Source organism: Oreochromis aureus, linkage group 11 (assembly GCF_013358895.1).
Source record: "Oreochromis aureus strain Israel breed Guangdong linkage group 11, ZZ_aureus, whole genome shotgun sequence".
NCBI classification, from domain to species: Eukaryota; Metazoa; Chordata; class Actinopteri; order Cichliformes; family Cichlidae; genus Oreochromis; species Oreochromis aureus.
The window spans coordinates 16,068,721-16,096,650 of NC_052952.1; the positions used below are offsets into that span (position 1 = coordinate 16,068,721).

General features: G+C 38.5%; 2 protein-coding genes across 3 annotated transcripts; one reads left to right on the forward strand and one right to left on the reverse strand.

Annotated features, from left to right (window-relative positions):
- Positions 1-612: 612 nt before the first annotated feature.
- On the forward strand, positions 613-22,795 carry kcnn4 (potassium intermediate/small conductance calcium-activated channel, subfamily N, member 4). The gene is made up of 9 exons (XM_031737867.2): positions 613-1,254; positions 9,369-9,464; positions 11,122-11,570; positions 13,207-13,342; positions 16,721-16,831; positions 18,775-18,896; positions 19,973-20,042; positions 21,141-21,307; positions 21,437-22,795. The coding sequence occupies exons 1-9, from the start codon at positions 967-969 to the stop codon at positions 21,438-21,440; spliced, it is 1,443 nt and encodes a 480-aa protein (XP_031593727.1). The 5' UTR covers positions 613-966; the 3' UTR covers positions 21,441-22,795.
- On the reverse strand, positions 22,049-27,851 carry si:dkey-79d12.4 (zinc finger protein 91). 2 transcript variants are annotated; one of them, XM_031737864.2, is made up of 2 exons: positions 27,748-27,851; positions 22,049-24,688 (listed from the first exon to the last, which is right to left on the reverse strand). In XM_031737864.2, the coding sequence occupies exon 2, from the start codon at positions 24,671-24,673 to the stop codon at positions 22,895-22,897; it is 1,779 nt and encodes a 592-aa protein (XP_031593724.1). In that variant the 5' UTR covers positions 24,674-24,688; positions 27,748-27,851; the 3' UTR covers positions 22,049-22,894. The 2 variants fall into 2 exon arrangements, with proteins under 2 accessions (XP_031593724.1, XP_031593723.1); XM_031737863.2 differs by having other exon boundaries at positions 27,580-27,833.
- Between the last annotated feature and the right edge of the window lie 79 nt (positions 27,852-27,930).

Sequence of the window (27,930 nt, forward strand, 5' to 3'; positions counted from 1 at the left end):
CAGCAGGATCTGGTTAGCGGAAGTACTCCGGTGCGTTGGATGCGTCACGTTGCCCAAGGTCATGACGCTGTTCCTCCAGAGTCAGTTGAAAGAGTTTTAGGGGAAAGGCTTTTTTCTCACTCTTTGTGTAGTCTATTTGGGGACTTACCTGTGCAGTTTAGGAAATATGGAGACATCGAAATCAAAGGGCACAGTTACAGGAATGTTTTCAAAATGACAAAAAAAAAACAAAAAAACATGATCAGGTAGAAATGGAATAGTGACAGCAACGATGTTAGTGAACCTTGACTACTGCTAGTAGAATATAATATAACCTAGTGCAACTCATCCCCGCCATGGCTCTGTAGCTATTGTGAAACTTGCGCACTCCAGATTGCATTGCGTCAGAATCAAATTAAAAGATTGAAATGAAAGCACGCAGGTTACATAACTGAATTTCCATACATTTGCCGTTTTATCTCAATTAAAATAACAATCATTGGATTTTTTCTCTCCACTCCCTCATCATCAAATAAAGAAATGTACGAAGGTTTATCTCATTTCACTGCACCTGCAACCTTCCTGTGCTTCACTGCAAAGAGAGTGCGCCACGCACGTGACGAGCGCGTCCACCCGCGCACAAAGAATGCGTTTGTATCAGATCAGCGCACACTCTTAAATAATAAGACATGCAAATAAGAGCGCAAAGTCCGCTGCAGTGTGTTGATGGCGGTGCGCGCGATCAGTGCGCGTAACCGCTCCGCGCCGGTTGGGCTGGAGCGGTGATTGTGGAGTAGACCCGAGAGTTTTGGTAAACCCGCATCGTGGATGAGGAACGCACGTGAGAAGGGCCTGCTACACGACTCTCCCATCGGACTATGCCTTACCCACCTCTGGAGGAGAGCAACAGGGAGAGCATAGGACGGGACAGCTCAAGGCGACGACAGGGAGAAGGGAGCAAGCGGGCGTCTCGTGTGCGCTCCGGAGATGGAGATGACAAACCGCAGCCTACACGGCGACTCCAAAGTCGACTGCGTGAGCTGCGATGGCCTGATCAGCCGAAACTGTGGGGACTCCGCAGACGTGTCGGTGCCACTGACACTCCCCGGGAAACGGACAACTCACATGGAGGGAGACGACCTTTACAGACTTCGAGACAGAAAATTATTACTGGAGGATAAAAAGCGTCTGTGCGCGTGGGCTCTGGGCACCGCTCTCTTCGGGATACTGCTCATGATAATCCACGCAGAAATATGTCCCTATGTTTACACTCCGGTAGGTTTAAGACACGAAACACCCCAGTGTCTTTCAGACATTATATCCACACCGAAATCCAAAGCTTACATTTGAAATTAAACTAAATGTTTAACCATAAAACTTTATCTTGTATAGTTCGCTACCTTCGTCATGTCTATGTCAGCTTCTTATTATGTGGATTCATGTGAATATTTTTCTTAAAAGATCTTAAAGGCCACGCTAGAAGTGATGTGACACATTGCTCTTTTGCGCATGTTGTAAAGCGTTTAAATGATAGCACCTACTCTGCATTTGCAAAGTTAGTCCTCCTCTTGTTCATCCCTTCTCTGGAAAGAGCAGACAAACCTCTGACAGCAACATTAAGCCCACTTTCTATTTTCAGGAGCTCGCTTTATTATTGTTTGCCTTTGGACTCATACTCAGTTGATAAATTAACAAATGAACACTACTACCTTAATTCAGAGGAACTAAAGCCTGTAAATACCTGTTCTGCTGCAGGCAAGCACCACCTCAAATCAATGTCAAAAACAATAATACACACCTAGATTAGATTTTTTTTAGAAGCACATTCCAGTACACAGCTTTTCATGACTAATTTCTTGGTTAGCAGACAACACAAACCGTTTGCAGCTCAACAGCATAATCTGCACCTGGTCTTTGAACCTCTGTGACCTGCTGATTAGTTAGTTCATTTCCAGACAGTCTATTTGGTAGCACAGACTCATGACATTAACATGCAGATCTCAGTGGATAACAACGCCACTCTACACAATCAGCAAATGATTGACCCCTCCCCCAGTACACGCCAGTTCCACATGTGGAAAAAAGCTACCACGTGTGCTGCAGAACATCAGACCACATCCATGCTGTGAAGTCAGGGATTGATCATGCTGTCAGAGAGCCTCACATTTCTAATACACACCAGGTACACCACTCTGTCTGTTACATTCAATGAGATTGATCTGGAGAAATTATGATGGTGAAACTAAATGTACTGGCATAAATATGAGTTCAGAATTTCAGTTTACAAATATGAACCAAGAACAGGTGCTGTTCAACTGCTCCTAACAGCAGGCATCGGCTTTGGTATGATGGAAATGCTGATGCATTGGAAAAGTGTTCTCTGCCCACAGTAAAAGCATATTATTTTGGAGAGGCTTTAGTTCTGATTTAACCATAGCTTATATAACTCATGCCAGGATTCATACTTTTTTGTAGCTTCATACAGTGCCAAAGTCATGAATGTGAGCTGCACCATGGACTCTTGGGGAGGGGTTGGGATTTTTTGATCATATAACAGCAGCGTTAATCAAACATAGCATCTATATCTTTCCCTGGAAGTGCGCCATATATTATTATTTGTTTTTATGTCATTTTTATGTATGCTTCAGCATATATTTGAAACAGTCCTATTAAAGTTAACAATCGTCTACAAAGTTATATTCAAGCAAACCTTTTTCGTGATTATGCACAAAAACAAGGCTATTTATGGAACGTTTTTCCACATTTCTCCTCTTCCCCTGCAGCATGATTGTTAACGGTACTTCAGGCGATCTTTCCACATCATTTAGTGTATAATTACAGCGTTTGCATGGCCAGTCTAATGGTCTCTCTGTCTTGACTTCGGTTGTTCTAGTTGCCAGGGGGGTGCACTTTGACTTGGATGTGACCTTGTGTCATCTTTTCTGCTGCTTTTTTAATTAACTGGCTTTTACAGTTTGAAACAAGTTCCATGCACCAAGACTGAAAATGTGAGCATTCGATCATTATTGCACGCATTTGAGTGATTCTGAGATTGCAGGTCAAAAAAAAAAATCAGAGTTGGTGACAGATTGGTCCGCCTGAACATAAATGGGAGATTTTTGTCTCATACAGGAAACATCATTTGGTTAGACAGCCCATACATTTTTATAGCATCCTATTGTTGTAAGAAACAGCACCTCTCACTAATCATTACTTTGCAGATTATATTTAAACTTAGTCAAAAAGCATCCCGTGTGCCAAGCAGGTGAAAGTCCTGATAATGAATGTTAATATCATTATCGCAACTTTAACGTGGCTACATTTCATCCACTAACTACACTGACTTTTTTTAAAGAACAGGATGTGTAGTACTTGCAGCACACCCACACAGCTGGCTTGCACAGCCTACATTTACATAAGTAAAATTCAAAAGAGAAAGCTTTACATCACTTTTAACCCATATCAATCAAAAGCAAAACTCACACAGAAGTCATTTCCACTATGGGGATTGGGTCACGGCTACCAAGTGTGGGTGCCCTGCATGTGTGAAAAAAGAATTTCTCCCCCGTTTTGTTTGATCTTTGATTAGATGATCCATTTTTGCTGATTATTTTGCTGTGATGAGTTTAATGTTTCGGTGGTTGCTTTTCCTGTTTCGTTTTTATGAATCTACATTGCCTGCAAATTAGCTGCTGATAGTGAACATAGGTTTGCATGGTTATGCCCTTTGCACTAAGAAACTTGGGCAGTCACTGGCATTCTTTGAAAATATGAACACACAGCATGCGTATATCATCAGGCTGGGTGGTGAGCCTGAGGCTTGGTAGGTATAATGTAGACCTCAAACAAAGGTGGCAGCTTGATTAAGATGGATTTTATTTCGTTTACTGCTTTCCTTTAGTGGGATGGTAGTTTGGAGGTTAGTACTGTTGCCTCATGGCATCAAGGTCCTGGCTTCAGATCCAGGGTGGGCATAGGGTGACTCTAAATTAACCATAGTTATAAATGTGAGCATGAATGATTGTCTGCAACCCTGAACTGGACAAGTTAAAGAAGATAAATGGATGCTTCCCTTCATTTGGTTGAATTTTTGGGGGTAATTACTATTATTTCTTTAAACATTTGTTAGCAAATGCTTTAATTTTTCACCTACTCTTGATTTAAGACTTACTCAGCAAACATTCACTTTATAATTTTCCGTTTCTAAATAATATATTCTGAACTCATATGGGCATATGGAACAACAGAGAGATTTCAATGTATATCACCAACTAGACAGCAGGAATGTAAAAAAAAAATGGGATGAAGAGGTAGTAAAAACAAAGCAACATCTCTCTGATGTTAAGAATGCAAGATTTTATTTTTTTTTACCTTTTCTACTACACTACTTTTGATCTTGTTTGATATTCTTTGTAAACCCACAGTTAAATTTATTGCAGAGAATGTACATGAACGTTAATGAAACCACAGTGGCTAACAAACCAAACTCGAAAACTAAAGTCAGATGCATGTATTATTACTTTGGAAAGTATTTATTTATTACAGAACTCGACCCAGACCGCTGACTATTGCGCTGGATATAGTGTTTTGTTTTGTTTTTTTATATTGTTTTGCCATACCTTGGGTGGCCTGTTCTGGTGACACTGGATCCTCATTTGTCCAAGACCATCTGTCCAAGTCTGTTAACCCAAAGTAGGTTAAACAGGAAAATGTTACAGAAATAATTTTAGAAACTCAGCACGAAACATGCTGTTGAGCTCTGTGTTATGGTGTGTGGTGAAATGTTGAGCTTTTGCGGGGTCTTCTAATTAGTGCTGGATGAATCACAGACGTGATGTGGATGCTACGGGAGAGACTGTGGAAAACAATGTACCTTGCCAATGGACGTCACACCATACCACCTACACACTGAACTTGCCTCAAGTTTGAAAGTTTGTAATTATCTTTTTGTCAGTAAAACCACATTGAACTATGCTTCTTGTGAAAAAGCAAAAAAGCTTCCACTAATACATCACCTGCACTGACATGTATGACTCAGCATTACAGACAAATATAGGGCCTTTTAAAACTGCTGAGACCAAGGTGATTTGGTTTTTGATTCATCACGTGACACCGTCTCAATTTTACGATGGAGCAAAGCATTATGGTGTGAGTATCTGAGCCTGTAACTGCTGGTTCCGTGGAATGGAAAGTATTTAATTACAAGCGCACACATTACTTTAATTAAGTGGTTTTGTATGTATTTTTTGGAGTTCACTGTAGAATTAGTAACTCCTTTTTCATTAGGTCTAATTACTGTAAATTATGTGAAGCTCATTTTGGAAAGAGTCAAATAGTAGCCTGCAATTGTCCTGTTATGTAACAGTTAGAAAGACAAAAATTGTTCAATATAATATAGTATGGAAAGAGAAACTCCAACAATAGGTTCATCATAAACAAAAAGGGGGCTAATGTACATTTGAGAACACATCAGATTGCAGAGACTGTATGGTGACCACGCAAAGTAACAGATGTGCTGCCATTATTGGGCAGTAGTAAACTACATGCATTTAAGCTAGTAGCTTATTGATTTGTTTTTACTATTTTGTAGTTGTGGATAGCATTTCGTGTTTTATGAAGTTGAATATCTTAGGTCTAGTATTATTTTTAACTTGGTGAGTGAGTAATACTATTTGGTGAAATACTCCCATCTGGGCAGTTTCTGGAAGGCAGGTGTTTGACTGACGGCTATTGTATACAAAAGCAAAATGGATATTCCTACTCTTTCCCAAGAATAGTGGGGAATTTTATTTTTTATGTTTGTTTTTGATCATTGAACAATTTGGCACTTTTTTCCAAACAAAGCAATTGATTGATCCCCCCACTGGCATGCAACTTTTTTTAAATTATACTTTGTGAATACAATCCTAATTCCAAAAAGGCTGGAATGTTGTGCAATATCTAAATAAAATCAGAATACAAAGACTATGAAACTTTTTTTTTTTTCATGAAAAATGTTACCTCGTTTTGAATTTGATGGCACATCTCAGAAAAGTTGGGATGCAGGCAACAAAAACAGCTGGAGGAGCATTTTGCAGCTAATTAGGTTAACCGCTAACAAGTCAGTAACATGACTGGACATAAAACAAGTCTAATCTTAGAGAGGCACAGTTTTTCAGTAAATATGGGCAGTTGTCTACAAATGAAAAAAAAAGAGTGGCTACAGTGTTTTGAACATTTCAGAATAATGTTCCTCAACATAAAATTCTAAGGATGTTGAATATCTCATCATGTACAGCATATACAGTCAAATGAATCAGAGAATCTGGAGAAATATCTGTGTAGGGGACAGAGCTGAAAATCAGTATTCTATCTATCTATCTATCTATCTATCTATCTATCTATCTATCTATCTATCTATCTATCTATCTATCTATCTATCTATCTATCTATCTATCTATCTATCTATCTATCTATCTATCTATCTATCTATCTATCTATCTATCTATCTATCATCTATCTGTCTATCTATCTGTTGTTAATTAAAAAATCAGTTTATGAGATTTTCAAATCATTACATTCGGTTTGTATTTAAGTTTTACAGGGCCAATCTTGGAATTGGGGTTGTGTTTTATTATTATTTATGTATTTTTTCCACTGTCATGGACTTGTGACATGTCCTTCTCTTGTCCTGTGAGAGCTGTAATAGGTTCCAGGCTCCCTTGCAAACCTGAGCTTTGCAAGCACTTAAGACAATATATTGATAGATTTTTTTCAGATTTTTTTTCAGTGCACTCTTTAGTTTAGAAAGATGAAAGGATCAAATTTACAGTGTCACACAGCAGAACAAGACAAAGACGTGTGTTCTCTTCACAATGCCTCAGAATAAATGAATTTTCCTTAGATGAAATAAAGCCATTCCCAGTTTTGAAATCAAATGAAAAATGTCATATACAGACTGCACCAAGGACAAACTTTTTTACTGCAAATGGGAGAATTTGACTCTACCTGAGGAGCGTGTTAACAGTCTGGAACCCATACTGGCTAACAGTAACCACATGTAGCAAGTTTCTGTCTGTTGAGAGCTCTTATTGTGTTATTTATTTTTATCTCTGTGTGCATGTTTAGACCAAGAAGAAAAGAATGTTATGATGCATATATATATATATATATATATATATATATATATATATATATATATATATATATATATATATATATATATATATATGTATATATATATATATATATATATATATATATATATATATATATATATATATATATATATATATATATATATATATATATATATATATATATATATATATATATATATATATATATATATATATATATATATATATATATATATATATATATATATATATATATATATATATATATATGTATATGTATATGTATATATATGTATATATATATATATATATATATATATATATATATATATATATATATATATATATATATATATATATATATATATATATATATATATATATATATATATATATATATATATATATATGTATATATATATATATTAAAATATATTAAAAAAATATATATTAAAAATATTAGTTATTTATTTTTCATCTTCCATCCCCTTATGGTCTGGTTTGATCACTGAATGATGTAATTTCAGGATATTGTTATGTTTGTGTGGATATCTAGTAAAAAAAAAAATTTTTCACAAAACAGGTGGATGAAGGAAGACTAAAACATAATTACAGCAAATAATTTCTCATAGTCTAGACTTAAGAAGTCACTTGGATGAGTGAAGAAACATTTCTCCCACTGAAAATGCTATGTCCACATGAACAGAATCCACTTATTGGGTTCTCATTCTGTAGGGTTTTTTTTTTTTAAATTAAACTTCATTCTGCACACTTAATACTCAACCTGGCTTGGACGTGGCACCCCTGGCATACTGGTTTGTGTGCTGTGACGTGTTTTTCAAAAAGCTGGTTTCCTATTTACAGTTTGGTGGAATCAGATTGGTTGTTGTGGGTTTTCATGCTTTTTGAAAAAAAGTTGACCTAGTTTCCGTGTCATTTAAATATAATTGATAAAGACAGGAGAGTTTAATGCACTAACATTACATATATGTTATTAATGATATAAATCAACAGAGTAAAAGAAAAAGAAATCAAAGATATATTTGGTGTGTGTGTGTGTGTGTGTGTGTGTGTGTGTGTGTGTGTGTGTCTGAGAGAGCATATATTCATATCTTTTTGCAGACCAAAAGTTGAAAGTTTACTATACTTGTGGGGACCAACAGCTCTTATGGGGACCAAAATTCTGGTCCCCACAAGTTTGAAGGCATTTTTGAGATGCAAAATGTGGTTTTAGTGACAGGGTTACAATTGGTTATGGTCAGGTCTAGGGTAAGGGTTAGGCATTCATTCTTTATCATTAGGGTCAGGGTAAGGGCTAGGGAGTGCATTATGTCAATTAGATGTTGATATGAATACCTGACATGTGCTTGAGTGTGCGTGTGTGTGTGTGTGTCTGAATTATTTCTTCTTCTAGAACTTACTTTAAAAAATACTTCTTATTATGGATGGTGGGTGCCGTCATATTGCCTGCTCAGGCTCCTCAGAAGCTGATAGAGTATGTCCTAATTTGAGCGTTCACCTTCCTGCTCTGATGTCTGGCCTCCCTCCACCTCATCTCCTGACAGCTCTAATCTGACTTTCCTTCCACAATTTTGAGTTTAATCTTTTCTGTCTCACCCTGCCCTCTGTTTCCTGAAATAGGTTGAAAATGTGAGGTAGCAAGTCCTGCTGTCCACTACAAAGGATACTAAATAAAATGCTTTGGAAGAGATAATATCACTGGGCATTTCTGAAATTCTACTAAATCAAAGTTAAGACTCTCTAATTGATTAAATGATTTGGTTTATGGAAGTAGAATCATAATATCTGCAAAAAATGATCACTTAACCTCCCTTGCGGCCATAAAATGTGGAAGCTGCAATTCCTGTTATTTTGAAAAGAAAGTCCATTTGCTCTGTTAGCCAAACAGACACAAACGTAGCATAAATAGAAAGTGCAATATGTTCTCTTGACAGTGCAGCAGAACTCATATAGATTACATAAATGTCCTTTGATGTAGAAGTCTCAGATTCATGTCCTCCACAGAGGACAAAATTGAATTGCTGGGTCTTAGGGTAATAAAGTACGTGCTTAATGAAGGACTTGATTTGCATGTAAGTGTTTTCACTCAGTGCTACAGAAGGGACTAGCAGCTATCAAGTTCTTGAGCTATATCAAACCTTGATATCTGAAAACATGAAAAGTGGTGAAATTTTAGACATTACAGAAGAGCAGCTGTGTTTTCATCACTCATGGTTCGGTTTTCTCTAACTCTATCTGTTTTCTTCTCAGGGCTCAAACATTGCATTGATCATCAACTGCTCCATCAGCCTGTCAACTGGGTGTCTTCTGATCCTCATTACAGCTTTCCATTATAAGGACATCCAGGTGAGTATGCTTTTTATGTTTTTTGGCATTACTTATTGTAATTTAATGTCACTCAACATTAATTTGATTAAAATTCTATTTTCTTAGAGATACTTAAAGGCAACTTTTTAAAAAGCCCCTCTCAGGCCATGTCTGGTGGCCCCAACACTGATTATCTGTGATATTTGCTGCATGCAGGAAAACCCCAAATAAAAACCTCAGCCCACACAGGCATGCACAATATTGCAGCAGTAATGTTTTTCCAGTCTACATGGCTCGCTGCCGATTTGTGTGGGAATTTAATATACATGAAGGGATTTGGTTGAAATTAAACAGAGTAAACATTCTTTCATTTCCCCTCTTGCACAGTAACAGCATGCATGTTTAAGAGTGGTAACAAAAACAAGTGCAGAAAGAACTGTGTGTCTGTATAGTAACAGTTTCTTTTATTTTTGCCTGCTGGGTTTGTATTCTTACCTACAGTGTTTAGTTTGGTCATAAGTCACGTGTACCTGATACAAGAGGGGTACTGTCCAAGTGTGTAGAGGAGATAAGGAAGGACAGGCTTAGGGTGGGGACTGATATAGAGACAGTGTACAGTGATGCATGCTGTAACTGGTGTCAGAAGTGGCAGGCTAAATCATTCAGACTGTCTCAAAAGCGTCAAAGTGTCTCAGTCGGTGGAGTAAAGAAAAAGTAATAATTAACGAAATGATGAAAGAGGAAGTTCTAAGAATGTCCCTGCTTCACTTTCTTAAACAAAATAAAGCTGCAAATTGAAGAAGTGGAAATATCCGAGACTAAATTTCAATACACATTCATAGTTTATCTCACAGGTTTCTGTCAAATATCTCTGGTTCAAATCTTTAGCGGGCCAAAAATAATTTTCTTATCATTTCCCTTTTAGCACAGCCCAACTATCGTATACTTGCAATCTTTCCCGCTTATAATGCAAAGTATGCATGTCGTAGTAATAAATATAATGAGATTATACTATGTGTATCCCAAAGGATTTTGTTCTTTCTAACAACTTTTTATTCCCCATAATAACTTTACTGAGGAAACTGAGAGAAATGGAAGTCATATAGTTGAAAAAACACATCAGCAAAATGAAAGCACCCTGCTAATGTCATTAGCAAATATTGTAGGCAAATTCAATTCAGTTTAGTTTTAGTCATATAGCGCCAAATTATAACAGCAGTCACCCCCAAGTGCTTCATATTCTAAGATAAAGGCACTTTCATAATACAGAGAAACCACAACAATTGGGCGACCACTTGTGAGCAAGCACTTGGCGACAGTGGGAAGGAAAAACTCCCTTTAAACAGGAAGAAACCGCCAGCAGAACCAGGCAGAAGAGAAAAGAAGAAAAAAAAACAGACTGTGAAGAGAGCCAGACAGTAACAAATGATTAAATGCAAAGTGATGTATAAACATATAGTAAGTGAAATAGAAATGGAAGATGAAGCTAATGACATAAGCTTTGAAGAAAAAAATCACAGATTTTATTTACACCATATTTACATACCATCATTGCATATCATTACATTTCATTACATATCATATCCACAGTATGAGAAGAAGATGCAACTGTAATGTTATTGTCTTCCATCTCCAACTGCACTTTGATCAAATTCCTTTCTATTTTTACTCTTTACTGTCCTTCCTCATCTCTCAGCTGTTCATCATTGACCACAACCAGGTGGACTGGCGTATCGCCATGACCAGCCACAGGATTATTGTCATCACCCTGGAGCTGTTAGTTTGTGTTATCCATCCTGTTGGATCATACTGGGGGGTGGGCCTCCATGTGAACTCCTCTTCCACCGTTCCCACTCCATCTCCACTCTGTGTTTCCAGCCACCACGGCGAGGCCCTGATGGACATGGAGCTGCTGTTATCAGTGCTGATGTTCCTCCGCTTGTACTTGGTGCACAGAGCCATCTTGCTGCACAGCAAAGTGCTGCTGAGTGCCTCCTACAGGAGCATAGGCTCACTCAACAATATCAACTTCACCTTTCGATTTGTTCTCAAGGTACTGATGAACAAACACCCGGCACGCATGCTGCTAGTCTTCATCCTGTTCTTCTGGCTCACTGTGTCCTGGATGCTTACACTGTGTGAGAGGTATGAAGCACAACTGAGACTTTGTGTAATCAAACTGATTCAGAATCGCATTAAACTGATTTTTCATTTGCACGAATGCAGTCATTATAATAGAAAAATATGTGTAATCATAAAAGGACCAATATGCTGTACAGATTTAGTATATAAATTTTCTATACATTTTGAATACTGTTTTAATGGAAAATATTAAAATAATTGGCCAAAACAAAAGTCATGAGGGAAAAAAACTGTATAGTAATAAAGGGATCTGTGTTTGGGACCTATAATTCAATAATGCTTTGACATAGAGTAGTAGTGTCATCTTTTTATTTGCTGCTTTGACTTTTACGAGAGAGCAGGGCCTGTTCAACAAGTCGAACCTGAAGACAACACAACAAAAAAGTCACTCTAAAAGAATTCTAATTGTCTTTATTGTCACCTTTAATCATCACATGTTCACATTTTCTGTGAACTTGACCTTTTACTGGAATCAGAAACCACAGATTGAAAGATCACGTGTTTTTCTAAAGTCACGAACCAAACATTTTCAATGGCAAAATGAAGGTTTTCTCATAAAAAAAAAAATTAATTAGCTCTTTTTCTTAATCTCTCTTCCATCTTCACCCAGATGTCAACTGACTATTATACACAGAAAAACAAAAATGCTCTCCAGTAGTTTAACATTCCTCTTCAGGGTTTGATAGTCAGTTTGACTTTCTGGTTCAAAATGGATTTCCAATAAATGATTTCATAATTCTCCCGTAACAAAATTCTCTTTGACGTCTGCCAGCTAAATGTCAGCCTGATCCTCTGCAATCTGCCTGGCTGTTTAAACAGCGTGAGGTCATTTGTTCGTTTGAACCTTAATGGGAGGTTTGCCTTCAGTTTTTCGCTTCTTTCTCGCATTCGTGTATATTTTGACATTTTGATTTGTCAGAAGTAATAAAAGAGCTTATTACTGATAGCAGATAATTTCACCAAATCTGTCAACACGCAACCATTATGCTAGCTGATTACTAGATCCGTGAGCCAGACGGATAACATGCTATGTTATCTAGCTGTGAGGCTTCAGCAAAGTTTATATTGGGCTTGTACTTTTGATGTTTTACAAGTTTATACTGGTTTTGACTTCCCGAACTCCTGAGTGCTGTAAAAAAATCTGCACTGATAAGGAGGTTTGATTAGTATACCACACCTTCATCAAACAGACTGTGTTTGAGATGTGAAGAAACAAAATGAGAACCTCAGAGAGTCAGGGAGAGTGTCATAAATACAATTTATGCATTACATCACTTCAGCTCTTAATTGTATTTGCTGATTCACTGAAATAGTTAAATATAAGAAGTGATATAGCCTGTAACTGTATCTATGAACAGGTTGCTGGATTAGACTGATATTAGTCAAAATTATCAGCTGCTACTTATACTCAGCTGGTCCAGAGCAGTTGTTGAATAGGATTAGAGAACTAAGCAGTGATATTAGAAAACAAACAAAGAAACAACCATAAATACAAATAAATAAAAAAATAATGTTTTCTGTTTCATACAGTTTAACAGCTGAGGGGGGGGGGTTAATTGTGGAAGTGTTTATTTTTTAACTCGACTAACACATCGTTTCATTACACTTCAGTCTCAGTGCTACGTTGTTTCCCCTGCAGGCAGACCAAAGAATCAACAGGCCATATGGATACAGCGCTGTGGCTCATAGCCATCACCTTCCTCACAGTTGGCTATGGGGACGTGGCACCCAAAACCAACTGTGGCAAGGCCGTGTGTCTCTTCACTGGAGTCATGGTAACTAAGCTGATTTGAGAAAATATAGTTCTGAAAATTATTTTAGATTCATATAGCAACTAAGGGCATACTGAATAAAATAAAACACACAATGCTTGTTCTTCATCAAATGATTGTTTTGGCCTTGTGTCAGACAGTGTATGAAAAAGGGAAAAAAGAAGTGTAGCATCTTTAGCATAGCATCTTTATTTATAACACACTTTACATCCAACAATGTTGGCCAAAGTGCTACAAATATAAAACAATGACAAAACAGTTTAAATTACATATAGAATATCTTAAAGTTAAAAAAATAATATAATTAATAACAAACATATTAAGAGACCTCAACAAGTCCTGCTGTGTACAGTAAGGCCCAGAAGTATTAGGAAAAAGACAAACATAAAGATTTTCATCTTAAATTCCAGAGGTTTAACAAAAGTATTCCATGAGGAATTACAATCATTTATATACAACTTGATGAACTTGATGAAGTTGATGACTGCCTAAATTCTAGCACCCATGGACTGCAGTCGCCTTCAAAGTTTGATGTTTGTAAAGTTTTCAGTCTCACTTAGATGTTTTCTGGCAAAGCTTAATCTGGCTTTATTGTTCTAGAGTCTAACCAGTGGTTTGCACCTTGTTGTAAATCCTCTGTAATTCCATTCAGTGAGTCTTGATTGTAGACATTGTCAGTGTCTACCTCCTGAGGAGTGCTCTAGATGTTGTGAAGGGGATTTTCTTAGCGATGGTAATAATTCTGTGATCATGCACTTTAGTTGCTAGTGGTCTTTCAGGGCATTTGCTTTGTTACTGAGATGACCAGGTCATGCCTTCTTTTTAAGACTATAGCTGAATGTTCACAGCTTTCATTATCTCCCTGATTACTTTAATATGTTTTTTCAGCCCAATGATGGCCTCCTGTTTGCTGTTTACAGGAAAAATTCAGCAAATGCAAATTCAACACTTTGAATCAATTCCAAATCTGTTATCTGCTTATTTTGTCATGGAATAAAAAGGAAAAAGACATAATTTACCTGAAACTACTTGGCATTCAATTTTCTAGTTATTTTTGAGCCTCTGAAAATTAGGGAATGTGTATACTGTAATTCCTAAATTCTTTAATTGAATACTTTTGTTATACTGCTAAAAGTCTGCACAACAGTCTTGACTGTTTGAGTCCTCTGTGGTGATGTATGGAGACAAAATGATAAAAGCTGTCTCACTGTACATACTGTTATCTCCTTACTGTAGCTGTGAGACAAAAACACTCAATTCAATCGGGAGGCACAGGGAGTGGAGGTTTTTTAATCTTTGCTTTGCTTGTCTTTGTTATAACTGAAACCACCTGACACACTTTTGAGTGCAAAAACAGACAATAACACACAAAACCAAGAGTTTCTGTCACTGTTTTCACTTTGTCAAACTATGTTGTCTCTAAATAGGTTGAATTTCCTGTTATCTCCCCTTTTGTTCCATTTCTTCTTCTGTCACACTGTATTACATGTTGATTTCATGGATAGCATGAAATCGATATGCTATCTATTAACATCTGTTATCGTCTGCTCAGGTTTATTATGTTTTATCGAATCCCTTCTCCGTGGATTTTAGTGTAATTTGTTCTACTTTATTCTGCCTTCTCACCCTTAATGTTCTGTTCCACGTGCATCATCTCTGGTTTGTTTCATTCCCTTCTGTTCCACTGCAACAACTATTCCTCCATTTTCCTATTTCATTTTTCCTATTTCATTTTCAGGTCAGTTCAGTTTGGTTCAGTTCACTTCTCCACTGTTTGCAATCCAGCCTATTCTGCACTGTTCCACTAGTTATCTTGGATACATTAAATTCTTCTTGCCTGAATGCCTTCCTTCCCTTCTGTGTGTGTGTGTGTGATTTCGATTGCAGCTGTAAGTTGACACAGTGTACTTCTGCAAGACCTTGATATTACCAGGCGCTCACATGAAAAGACTGAGGGAGGGAAGCTGTCAGCATGCAGTGTACCCTGTGCAGTTTGCACAAAGATCTGTGTGAAGTGTGATGGTTCTGCTGAGTGCGCCATAGTGTCTCAGAGAATTACAGCCAGGTTTAAGGTTTTTTATGTGTAAAAGAGCAAAAAAGGACATATATAAACATCTTAAAGTGACATGTTTTTCTTAAAACAAGTTAGTTTTTAATGTCAATGCAAAAATGTTGGTAAGTTAAGACTGAAAAAAAGCTGGAAGGAAAGGTCAAGCGAGGGCAAGCGAGGAGTGGCTCCGTGTTTGAAATGGCAACACATTTTGCTGCTGCCTTGAATTCTGGTACAAGCAGATAAGAATCTCGGCCATGGCTCTGGATGTGGGCATAAGTCCGGTTTAGACACCTCTGTGACAGAGTGGAAAACAGTCCTCCCAATCTTTTCCTCTCTCTTTCTCCATCTCCCTTGTTTTCATTAAGTTCCCCCCTTATAAGGCAAAACTTTCCACCATATCCATTTTAGGTGGTTTATTGCCTTTGGCACCACTACAACAGGAGGGTGTGCCAACCTGTGCCCAGGGTTTGGAAAAAAATAGATTTCCCACTCCCATCAGGGCAGCTCTGGGAGCGAGAAACTTGGGGTGATACTCACACCTGTAATATGGTTGAAAGCCTCAATGTTCAGCACTTTGGCCTCTGTCCAGCTATAACTCAATTTGCAGCTGTTTTAAGGAGTTGACACCACTGTTTGCATCCCATCCCTGTGTGAGGATGGATCCAAGGAAAAAGTTTGTACCTCCCAGGTTTAGCAGACGATGTAATGATAGATATTTTGTGGCTGGTGGAATGAAGGATAAATATATCTTTCAGAACTCTGGCTCAAGCTTTATTGCTCACGCTTGGTCTTTCTCTCCCCTCTTTCTCTCTCTCCTCTTTTTCTAATGCAAGCTGAAAAGTGGAAAACAGGTAAAATCTGGTCAACTTTTATCTTTATCCGTAATGGATATGAGTGCAGTGTTTTGTCTCTGTCTCCATTGATGCATCTTTTTATAGATGTGGATGTGTTTTGCTTTGAGACCCATTCGAATATTCACCATCATTCTGTAGTTCCCTATCCAGGAATAGCGCTAAGCTATTCTCAGAGGAAACCCACACTATTTTAGTGCCACTGAGGCCTGTCTAAGCATTGAACTTTTTGTGTAAATATAGTTTTGATTTATTAGATGGAAGTACGAGGATCAACACTGAGTTTTCTGAAGAAGTTCTTTCCTTAGAGGGTAATGGACACGTCAAAAGACATGCCGGCCACTGTCGATGATCTTAAACCCCAAATTCAGGCTCATCAGTTTTGTCTCAGTATTCTGGATCAGTCTTACATAATCGCTGATAATCTGTTGAGGCAACAGCTAAAATACTAAAAGCTCTGTGTGTCCTGGGTTTTAGGGTGTTGCCTGCACCGCCATGCTGGTTGCAATTGTTACAGAGAAGCTGGCGCTGAACAAAGGAGAGAAACATGTGCACTTCTTCATGATGGATATCCAGATTTCTAAAAGGGTAAGAGCATGCAACAATTTTCTGCAAACCTGTATAAACACACAGTAATCAGCCAGCAGGGCTTTTTATCAAATTTTTTCTTTTTTTTGTTTTTTCTTTGCTTCCATTTGAAATAGTCTGTAATTGTCATGTGACATTTGAATGTATGGGTCTTTTCCTGCTTATTATTATTTTACTTCAAAGTTGATATTTGTGGTTTTGCTTGTTTTCCCCCCTGCAATCACTGCAAATCATATATCCTTTGGGCTACATGAAGTAGGTCTCCGGACAGCTATTGGTAACTGTTCATACCCACATTCAGTGTGCAGATTTGAGAACCATTTAATTGAGATAATCCCTCAGAATGAACACCATGTCCGTGTTTGTTGCTGTCAGAGTCAATGGGACAATGTGTGGTAGTGCAGTTGTAATTGGAAGTCTGTGCTGCATTGCTACACAGCATTGATATAACAAACTAATACACTTTGGTATGCTTTGAATACTTGGTATTCTGGGTAATAAAAAGGAAGCCACAAGAAAAGGAGAATTTGAGTTTTTATGGTTCAAAATTCTGTGAAAGTTTAAAGAAAATATTGTTTACTAATAGCTAAATATAAATGACATCAACAGCTCTCTTGTCCAACAAAAAATAATCCTGATAACAATTTATTTTAATATAAAAGAGTAACACATACATTTTCTGAGCTGTGTGGACGTTCTCATAAATAGTGGCTCTAATTTTTGTAGCATTTGCATGAAAATTTTTGTCCAACAATCCAATAAACATGCTGTAACCATCAATTACCCTCCGTCCCATCACTGGTAGCTGCAGTGTTGTAAGCCAAACAAGAGACAGGATAAAACGGATCGAGATGTCAGGATGGATGAGTCACTGCTTTCCATGTTGCATGCACGCTTTGGTGTTTGATTCCTTTACTACAGGATAGTGTGGGAAGAGAGAAGGGAGATCTGCCAGGCTCTTGATGGCCTTTTCAAGGCGTCAAACAGAGGAAATAATCTTATCTCTGTCAGGAAAGAAACTTGTGTCACTTCAGGCCTGTGCAGCAGTGGGCAGGAAACTGCTTACGCGTGTGTTTTGCTTTTAAGGGTGTCTGAAAGTGAGTAGGAGAGGAGTGTGGAAGTTTCAAGTGTCTGCTTGTTGATGGGAAAAAGGGAAGCTTACAAGAAATCATTTTCAGTGTCTCAGTAATACGCAAAAATGTGCAACGACTGACAGATTGTGCAGTCTTGGTTTAAAGCTGTGTTTTGTATAAAGCGGTAAAGCTCCTCCCCAAACCGTGTAGCAATGTCTGACTGAAGTAGAAGCACTGCTTTGGAGGATACAACCATTTCCTCTCTCCTGGTGGCTGCATCCTGTCACAAGGTGCATCTTTATGCCTCGCTTTTGGTTGTTTTGGTTTGTGTGTGTGCATGTGCATGCATCCTCCTGAGCTTACTGGTGCAGTCCAGATTTACACTGATGGGAACAAGGGAAGACATCTGGATGCAAAACACTGACAACCTCTATTAATAACCCTCACAACAAGGTCATAGTGACATCATCACAGGGTAGTTACAGTGATTTGAGCAGGAAGGTAAACAGACATGAATAGAATCAAAGAAAAACCAAAACAAAACAGGAGAATACAAGAGAAATCTAGAAATCTCAGGTTCCTAGTTTAGCCGTTATGGCCTGTTTTGTAAATTCCTGTATATAAGACTCACTGACCATAACAGCCACTATCTGAAAACAGCATCATTGTACAAAAGGGTGGAACAGGAAAGGCTATCTGGATTTCATCAGCTGGCCTGGACGACGTGTGCTGTACTAAAATCTTTAAAAGTTAACAGTTAGCGGCTCTGCACGACTTTTATCGGTCGAACTTGCAAAGTTGATCGATGTTAAGTGCTGTCACCACATTTCTGTATGTTTAAGCAGTCAGTTCTAATGTTTCTTTTCCCAGATCCGCCATGCCGCTGCTAATGTGCTAAGAGAATGCTGGCTTCTTCATCGTGCAAACGTGACAAAGGGCAACCGCGGTGAGCACAGAAAACACCAGAGATGCCTTCTGGAAGCCATCAGAGTGTGAGTTACTGTATTGCAAAATAATACCTTCAGGCAGGATGTCTGCGTGCGTGTTTCAGTCTGTGTGAGGGATGTACAGTATGTGGGTGGTGGTCTGTGTGCCTTACATGTGTATTTTATGGGTCATTAACTAATTGTCAACATGCTTAACCACAGAGTCACCAGTTTAAAGAGGCTAATTTAGATCACTAATTAGATTTGTTTGCCTCTTTTATGTGGACAGGATATGTGTGAACAAGTGTCTGCTTTATTATTCTTCAGAGTCCAATGTAAAGTTCTTCCTGGCAAGTAAATAAATAAAGGCCCCTTTTTTAAATGATTATTTGAAGTGTTTGACAATAACTGACAAGCTATTATGCAAACCTTTCGGGAGATACTTTTAAGAAGAATCGCTTTTTTTCCTCCATAAATTGTGTCTGCTTGTAGTTGAACAAGCTTCTCTTCTAAGAACAAGTGGATTACACAAGACAGGATGTCCAAAGCGCTGATCATGTGGTCCATTATCCTGACAACAGCATTACATGTGCGAGAATATGTCAGCCTGTGTGAACGGGGTCGTACTTCCTGCTTTGAACTGTTCTGAACTATTATAAATAAACCCTGTGTGGAAAGTGTGAGAAGAAGGCACCTCTCTACTTTAAGAGTTACAGTATATACTGTAATGAGACCCTTATGCTGTCTGACCAGGTGCTTGATTGCAAAATTGGTTTTCACGTCTTTGTTAGCTGATTGTCTGGATTGTCTATTTAAGGTACTAAATTTAGACCTTTTCCACGTTCCTCGCAAACCTTCTAGCAATGTTTTATAGCATTTCAACAAACTCAGTGTGACTCTTTCCATACTGAGTAATGGAATACTTGATTGTCAGAATATTCCTCAAATCAGAGTTTTGGTAAGTGTTTTATCTCAATGTAGTCACTCATATTGGACGATCAACACTTCACAGCATTTGTTTTGTTTCCATTCCTGTGCCTCAGTATAGCATTTAGAATAAGGTTTAAAAAAATACAGTTTGAATTTTTCCACGTGGCTCAAACATCACATTTACATTTGTTTTGTTTTTTTTAACTTCACAGATTTCGGCATTTACGCCTTAAACAAAGAAAACTAAGAGATTACGTCAGTGAGATGGTGGATCTCCCAAAGGTAAATAACAGCACATATGATTCACTGTAAAACTCCATTTATTTACACTTACCGACCATTACATTTGGTATACATGCTCAATCGTTCTGTAATACAGATCTCTAATCACCCAATCACCTGACAGCTACTCAGTGCATTTAGGCTTGTACGTCAGGTCCAGGCGACCAGCTGAAATTCAAACCATGCATCAGAATGGGGAAGAAAGGTGATTTAAATGACTTTAAAACAGGGTTGTTGATGCCATACGGGCTAGTCTGCGTATTTCATATATCTGTTGGGATTTTCCCACACAGCCATGTCTAGGGGTTTCAGAGAATGCTCTGAAAAAAAGGAAATATCCAGTGACCAGCAGTTCCCTGGCCACAAACTTCTTGTTGATGTCAAAGGAGACTGAGCAGACTGGCAACAGTAACTCAAATCTCAAATAACCACTTTTTACAACCAGGCTATGCAGAAGAGCATCTATGAAAGCGCAGCATGTTGAACCTTGAAGCAGATGTGCTACAGTAGCAGAAGACCACACTGGGTGTGACATCTGCCAGCTACGAGGAGGAATCCAAAATTCAATATTGTTGTTTGTTTGGGGTTTCTTTGAAGACATAGAGGATAAATGCATACAAAAAATGTGGATGATGAGATTTTAATTTGTCAGACGTGAACAGGCACAGAAAAGGTTTCCATGAAGAAAAAACACATTAAAAAGACATCACCCAGTGAGAGTCACAAATGTAATTCTGGAGCGCTGTAATTGCTGGAATTATATGAAAATGTGCCCAGTTTCACTAAGTAACCCGTTCTATGGTTACTTTACAGTCAGTTATGGTCTAACAATCTACTCCTGCTTACTGACTGAGTGCAGCTGAGCCGCAGCATGAAAAACAAACAGCTTCAAACAAAACAAAAAGCGATCCAAATGTTTTTGTCTGATTCCCTCAAAATCACTGTCAATCAGTCAGTAATCCACACAAACTCTGCAACATACTTTTAAAATGTATCTGCACAGAGTTCAGTAACGTTAGACTTTTGGTTCTAGTTTGAACTCCAAGTGTGTTTTTTTTCAAAGCCAAAATATTTGTGTTGTGTGGTGGATTTCAACAGATGCAGATGATTATGTGCGACCTCAGTGCCAACTGGAATAACTCCTATCGGGAGCTGGAGCAGCGAATCCTCTCCATGGAGCAGAAGCTGGACGAGCTGAGTCGCTGCTTCCAACAAACGTCTGATCTGCTGTCTCAGGCTGTACGCCACCGCAACCCAGAGATCAGGTAAACAACACTTACAGATGCCAGTGTCACTGCACAGATCTGCTAAAAACACACTGCAGGATGTCGTATATCATACGTATATTCGCTTTGGAGAATAACAAAATTATTTTGTTGTTGTTTTTTTTGTAGGTGACACGACTACACACAGTTGTTAAAAACAGTCCGTAGTGTTTTCATCTGAAGTATCCATGAATCCTCTCCAACCAGAGCTGCTTTAGACTCTTAACATGCTGAACCACTTGGAGGACTGGCATACTCACTAAAGATCATCTTTTGGCCCCATTCTGAGTGCACTGCACAGTGACTCACTGCTGTTAAATTATACAGATAAAATAAGACCTAAATTCACTGCTGGGAAATCCGAGTGCATTTTCAGGAAATTTGCTGGATTTTCAAGCAAAGGGATTTGTGACGGAGCCCAAGAACTGACCTGATCTCAGTCAAGGACTGTGGAGGATCCTTTAATCTGCAATAACAACAGATCTGTAAACTGCTATTTGCAAGATATTATTGATGCTGTACATTCCTAGCTTATTCCTGTGGAATAAGCCATTTTGCATGTTTTAATTTTTGCAGTATTTCAGTGTTAATCCAACCATTTTTCCATCATCAGAGACATACAATGCCTCAATAATTCATCACTGTTGTGCTCTCCTGTAGCCCTTTAAGTAAAAGTTGAATGAAAATGTGTTTAACGGTAAATGGACTTTGGTGAGAGAAAAGAATGAAGTGAATATCAAATTAAGCTTGATGAAAAGAGTTTTATTGCAAACTGTAAGTCGAAGGGATCCCATAGCTATTAACTGAAACTTGCAGACTTGCGTCAGCAACAGTTTGACGGAAGGAAAACATCCAACACGTTACACCTGTTGAGAATGAAGAAACTTCAGTGGCCTTATAAGCTCATCTTTTAGCAATCCAACTGCTCCATCTAGTGGTCACATGATTAAACAACAAAATGTTTGGGACTGCTAATATTAAATCGCATAACAATAATCATAATAATAAAAAAAAATACACGATTTTCTTCTTGATAATTTCTTCAGTGTCTCAAAGGAGCATAACATTTTCAGCTGTACTAAAACAGAAAACAAGATTAATCAAACCGCCGTACAAATGTCACTAATAAGAAAGCACTTTGTGAGAACAGCTGCAAAACTGGACCAACTCTATCTCTCGCTCTCTCTGGAGGATTAACTGGAGTTTTGTTTAAACTTAATCCAGTGCTGGAAAAAAAAAACTCCTTGTTGGCTACCTTCATTTTTTTTTTTTTTTTTTTAATTTTATTTTTTAACTCCAGTAGTTAGTGTAGCAGCAGAGAAATGTATGTGAACCTAAATATGTAACATTTGCACATGGTAAAAACATGTTAATAACCATCTAAGACATGCTTACAATTCAAAGTCATTTAGAATGGGTGCGTTTATGTTTGCTTTATGCTTTATTTCTGTCACTGGGGGACACATGAATTAAACAGAATGGTGACAAGCAGGTGTCATGTGTGGAATATCTATTTTGATTTGTTGCTTGGAGAAATAAAAGCTGATCTGTTCGTACTTCTGTCACATCGTAGGCTTCTTTGATTTGTTACTTGCTGTTTTTAAGCTGGTGCCATATGTATGCTGAAGGCCTGAGAAACAGTTCTCCGCAGTCGCACATGAAAGTCATTCTGCACGTTCTCTTGACTTTTCTTTTCCACGTGCAGCCAGAGGGAGATTTCTTTAGAGACCGGCCCTTCAGGTGCTGCGCCAGGAGTTTGGCTCCTGTGAAAGTGTCCCCACAGCTGACACAGATGTAGCTTATGGCCTCCGCGTGCTGAACACAGTGTCGCAGGAGGTGCAGCCGGTGTTTAAAAGCTCGTCCGCACGGGCACTGGTGCGACCGGCGGCCTCGGTGGAGGTACCGGTGGCTGATGATGAGCGAGGGCTGCCGCAGGACAGCGCCGCACTGCCTGCAAGGGTAAGGCACCTTGGAGCGCCAGCTGGTGTTCATGCGTTTCATCAAAGCCAAACGATGGCTGTCATTCTCAAACATGGCCAGGATGGTGGGCATTGGTTGTGAGGGGGGGTTAGAGAGCGCACCCTCTTGGTTTGTGTCAGGGGGGCTGGAAAGGACAGCAAAAGGGGCATGAAGGTGACTTGAAGGCAGTTGGTTTGGCTGAGCTAGGGCACCATTTGTCCCTGACGTTTGGCCATCACTGTGTGTTCCATTAATGGCCTTGCTCACGAACTTGGCTGACTGGAGCTGGACTTTTGTGCTCTGGGCTCTTCGGTTATCCTTTCCATTCACCAGTGATGGAGTAGTAAAAGTGCACGTCTTGGTGCTGACCACTGACGTGTGAACTTTGGTTACGTGCTCAACTAAATATTTCTCAGAGGTAAAAAGGAATTTGCATATGTTGCATGCTTTCGGCATCGACTCAGAGCAGAAGAGCACCAAAGGCGATTTGCTCCCTTTGGGACACTGGTGGCTATAGTACAAGTTCTTATGACTGAAAACTTGGCCACAGATGTCACAGGCATACAGAGCCAAGTGGTGTTTCTTAACAGCACTCTCAGTTAGAAAGGCCTTCTTGCACAGAAAGCATTGATATTTTACTCTCACGCCACTGCAGTGCAGCATGTGGAGCTTAATTGACTTAAACGGACCTCTGCCACACACTGTGCACATTACACTGTTTGCAGCAGGAAAGGGTGCACATGTCGTCTGGGAAACTGGACAGTCTGAAAAATGACCAGAATCATTGGGCAAACTGGAGTTGGAGCGAACATCTGTTTCAGAGTGTTCTGGATGCAGTTTATTAGGTTTAGAGTGTGTCATGACTTCATCTTCAGAAGCAGAGCTTTTTGAATCTTCTGCCATGTCGGAATCACTTTCAGTGCTAATATCTTTATCATCTGCACCCAGTATATACGCCACACTGTTTTTAGGTGTCTCAGGCTTTATCTCAGCTCTCTGTTTAGACCTCAGTGCTGACAGTGAGTCACGTTGAACAGTATCTGCATTTTGCTGCATTGTCTTCTCCTTAGGAGAGCTGTCACTGCTCTGCCTCTTATAAATCAAAGAGGAATCTTCTTGAATAAACTCAGAGTCCGTACAGTGTTTCCCTGCATGCTTGTTCAGCTCCCAGACATTGCTGAAAAACTGATGGCATTTTTTGCAGACTGGTGGCAGATGCGCGTTATCCAGGTGTGTGGAGAGTGATGTCAGGCGACGGAAAGTAACCTTGCAGATGTGGCAGGTGGCTTTGGTATTGTGGCTTTTATAATGTGACATCAATTTCTTAAAGTTGTGGATGTTCTTCCCACATTCCCAACATTTTGCTGCCGGTTGCACATCTTCGTCGCTGCTCGAGGCTGCTGACATAAGTAGCTGCGCAGTCTGTGAATTTTAAGCAGAAAAGACAAAAATCTCTTGAAATGTTTGAGATCAAATCCACATTTGAGGTCAAAGCACAGTCATCAAAGCAGAAATCACACATGCAGTGTTTAGTCCCTTTAAATCAAACTCTGGTATATTTTCCCCCTTGATGTGGTTCGTTTGTGCAGGTGTGAGCACAATAATTGCACTCGGGTGTGGACCAAAACAACCGCACCCAAGATCCCATTGAGGAGGTGGACTAACGCCAGAGCGGTTTGTTAAGGTGTGAACTCAAGCTGATCTCGATCAATCCCAACTACCAGCTTTGGTAGTAAATTCAGGAAGAATATAACACCTTCTTCATGTATTTACTTTTGTACCTATAGGCCCCAGACACATGTGGCCAATGAGTTCACTGAACATTGTCACACGTTTTGTAGTGATGCACTTCAGTTCGCTTTGAGTTCTCTTGAATTCTTCTGTGTGAAAAGAAACCAAATCACAGAGAAAAGCTACAAGTTTACAAACTCAACTGATTCAGACCACAGGAAACAAACTACGGGTGTGAACACGCTCCTAAGATTTACAAACACAGAACACTGTCTGAAATGGCTCAACAACCAATGGTTGAACTAGATTTTCTATTGAACCACACATTGATGATTACCTGACATTTTTCCCACAAATCTGAGGCTCTGTGAGAAAAATCTCCAGAACAGTTGCTGAACCCTTGTGCTCCCTTGTGTTGCTACAAAATTTTAACTTGCCCAGCAGGTTGGTTTTGTCTACATAAAGTTGGAATTAAATTCTCATAAGCCTACAAACTCTTAAGTGCCATCTAGTTAACATTAACAACTGCCTGTTAACTTGCACAGACAGTATAAAAGACAGATGCCGCTTTTGTGTCTCGAAAGTGAAGCCAACCTCAAAGTGTCTTAAACTATCATTCTATTCAATGGCCACCAGGGGAAGATGGCTGTTAAATTTATGGTCTCTCGGTACTCTAAATGTTGGTGCTTCTGAGCATTAGAAAGAAAAAAAAATGTGCTCTTTGACCTATGGCTTGTCACAGTTAGATCTGCTCCTCTCACTCATCACATGTTGTTTTAAAACACCAAGAACGGGTGATGCCACAGTAGTTATACCAAATAAAAGATGAACCTATGACTAGCTCACAGCATATCATTAACTAAGAGTTCAGCCTCACACACCTGCTCACATGGCTGCAGGCTCCTTGTTTGTACTTATGATGTGTGAAGATATGAAACATTATAACTGAACACAATACAGAAATGAGGATTCATGTGATTTAGCATTTTCCAGCAGAATGCCCCCAAATTAATTTCTTTACATAGGTATGAGCAGTAATAAGTACTGCAACAGTGAAATGTGTCAGCATTGTGGACTATAAAAGAGACAGAAAAATACATCATTCAGTCAATGAAATATTAACCCATGATGAAGCCACAAGATTAGAATTTTTACAGTAGCCATTTTAACTTTTTGAAACCAGACTGAAATGGTAATGGCACTAATGGAAACCTGAATTAACTAAATTAACTTGTATTCAAAAATTGAAAATACTCATCTGAACACAGAGCAATGTAGCTGAAGGCTGTTTTCCATATAGACTTCTGTATAATTGGATGCCTGTGGGGTCTCCATTGTTTTGCTATTATGTGAGTTGCTCCCTGTTGGTCATTAGATGGAATGGTTCAAGGAATGTTTAAGGAACTTTAGCACTGGCTTCACTTTTCAGAACCAGAAGCTACATCCATCTTTTATATTCAGTTAAAGAGCTTCTGATATGGCAAATATATAGTATATAGTTTTTAAACCTTATTGTAAAGCAAACCTGCCCAACTTTTAAAGTCTTTCTGGTAATTCTTTAGCACAAGTTGGGTTGTACAAGTCTGTACTAGCAGTTTTATGCCCTAATGGAATTAAAGTTAGTTAACCAACTTGCAACATTTATTTCAAGAAGAGTGTGAACCCTAAGGTAGTCAAGTGGCAATCTGTGAGGCAGAAAAAATTAAGTCATCATGGAAATGCTAAAAACTACAGTTCCAAGTTATAATTAAAAAAAAAAAAAAAAATCCACTTTCCAAATACTCAAGTATTAAAAGTCCTAAATTTGTTCTTAAAAGACAGGTACAGAAAAACTGTTTTGACTTCCATTAATTCCCCTGTTTACTGCAACTCCACAAAAGGCTGAATATTTTTGTAACTCAACATCGAGTGGAGCTAGAAGAGGCATCTGCTTCCACATCCATCTTTTATGCACAGTCTATTGGCTTCCACAACTACATAAGTTAACTGATTAATATTTATTACTAAACAAAACATTTAAATGTCATCTACATAGCTTAATCTCTCCTTTTTGAACATGAAAGTTATTTGTAGTTGTGGTTGCTCATTTTCCTTTTGTTTTGCTTTGTTCATTTGTCTCTTTTAATTCTATGTTGTTGTACTTTTTCAACATGTTCAATACAAAGATTCAATCAATCAATCAATCAATCAATCAATCAATTATCTGGAAGCTTAGTTGTTGAGTAAACCAAGGCCATGGCTAGAAAAAAAACAAAGCAAAACAAAAACAAATGAAATTATAATCACAACCGCCCCCCCCCCAAAAAAATTCAACATATAACCTTCCTCCTGTGAAACTGTGACAAGTTTACACTTTTCTCAAAGTACAGAGGGTAATAACAAGAATCAAAAGAATAATTCAATAAAAATTTTCAACACTTAAAATAATCATACTTTGTTTAGTAACGACTACTCTTCTCACGGCATCCACACACACTCCAGTATCACAGTGCCACCTTTCCATTTAACTATCAAGATTTGCTGGAAGAACCAACACACGTTATCTGTTGTGGCTGACCTATTACTATACTAGATGCACTTACCCTGTCCACAAATACCGGTAACAGCAGACGGTTCGTGCAACTCATTTACTGTTAAAATATAAGTAGCTTATGCTCATTTTAACTTGGTGTAATGAGCAAATACAGCTGTACGTGGGATAAAAAACAGGTCTCCATATTTCAAAGAGAAGAAGAAGAGTTCACTTTTACATCGGAAAATCGTCCTGTCCTTTATGGCGTCCAAGATCGCTGTTCTGAACTCATCTACATCCGGTTTAAACCGGAAGAGACGAGCCTCCATCTCCCACAATGCATCGATGTGCTTTATCCACTGAGCGGACAAGCCAAAGCAAGTCTCAATTTTTCTTCCTGTAAATATAAAAAGAGTAAATA

What these genes read in the sequence shown, in the direction of transcription:
- kcnn4 (XM_031737867.2), top strand. Translation starts at nt 967, where the DNA reads ATGGAGATGACAAACCGCAGCCTACACGGCGACTCCAAAGTCGACTGC. An exon ending in ATGCTTACACTGTGTGAGAG is followed by an intron (nt 11,571 to 13,206) that starts GTATGAAGCACA and finishes TTTCCCCTGCAG; the next exon opens with GCAGACCAAAGAATCAACAG. An exon ending in CTTCTGGAAGCCATCAGAGT is followed by an intron (nt 18,897 to 19,972) that starts GTGAGTTACTGT and finishes TTAACTTCACAG; the next exon opens with ATTTCGGCATTTACGCCTTA.
- si:dkey-79d12.4 (XM_031737863.2), bottom strand. Translation starts at nt 27,624, where the DNA reads ATGAGTTGCACGAACCGTCTGCTGTTACCGGTATTTGTGGACAGG. An exon ending in TACCGGTATTTGTGGACAGG is followed by an intron (nt 24,689 to 27,579) that starts GTAAGTGCATCT and finishes TAAAATTCACAG; the next exon opens with ACTGCGCAGCTACTTATGTC.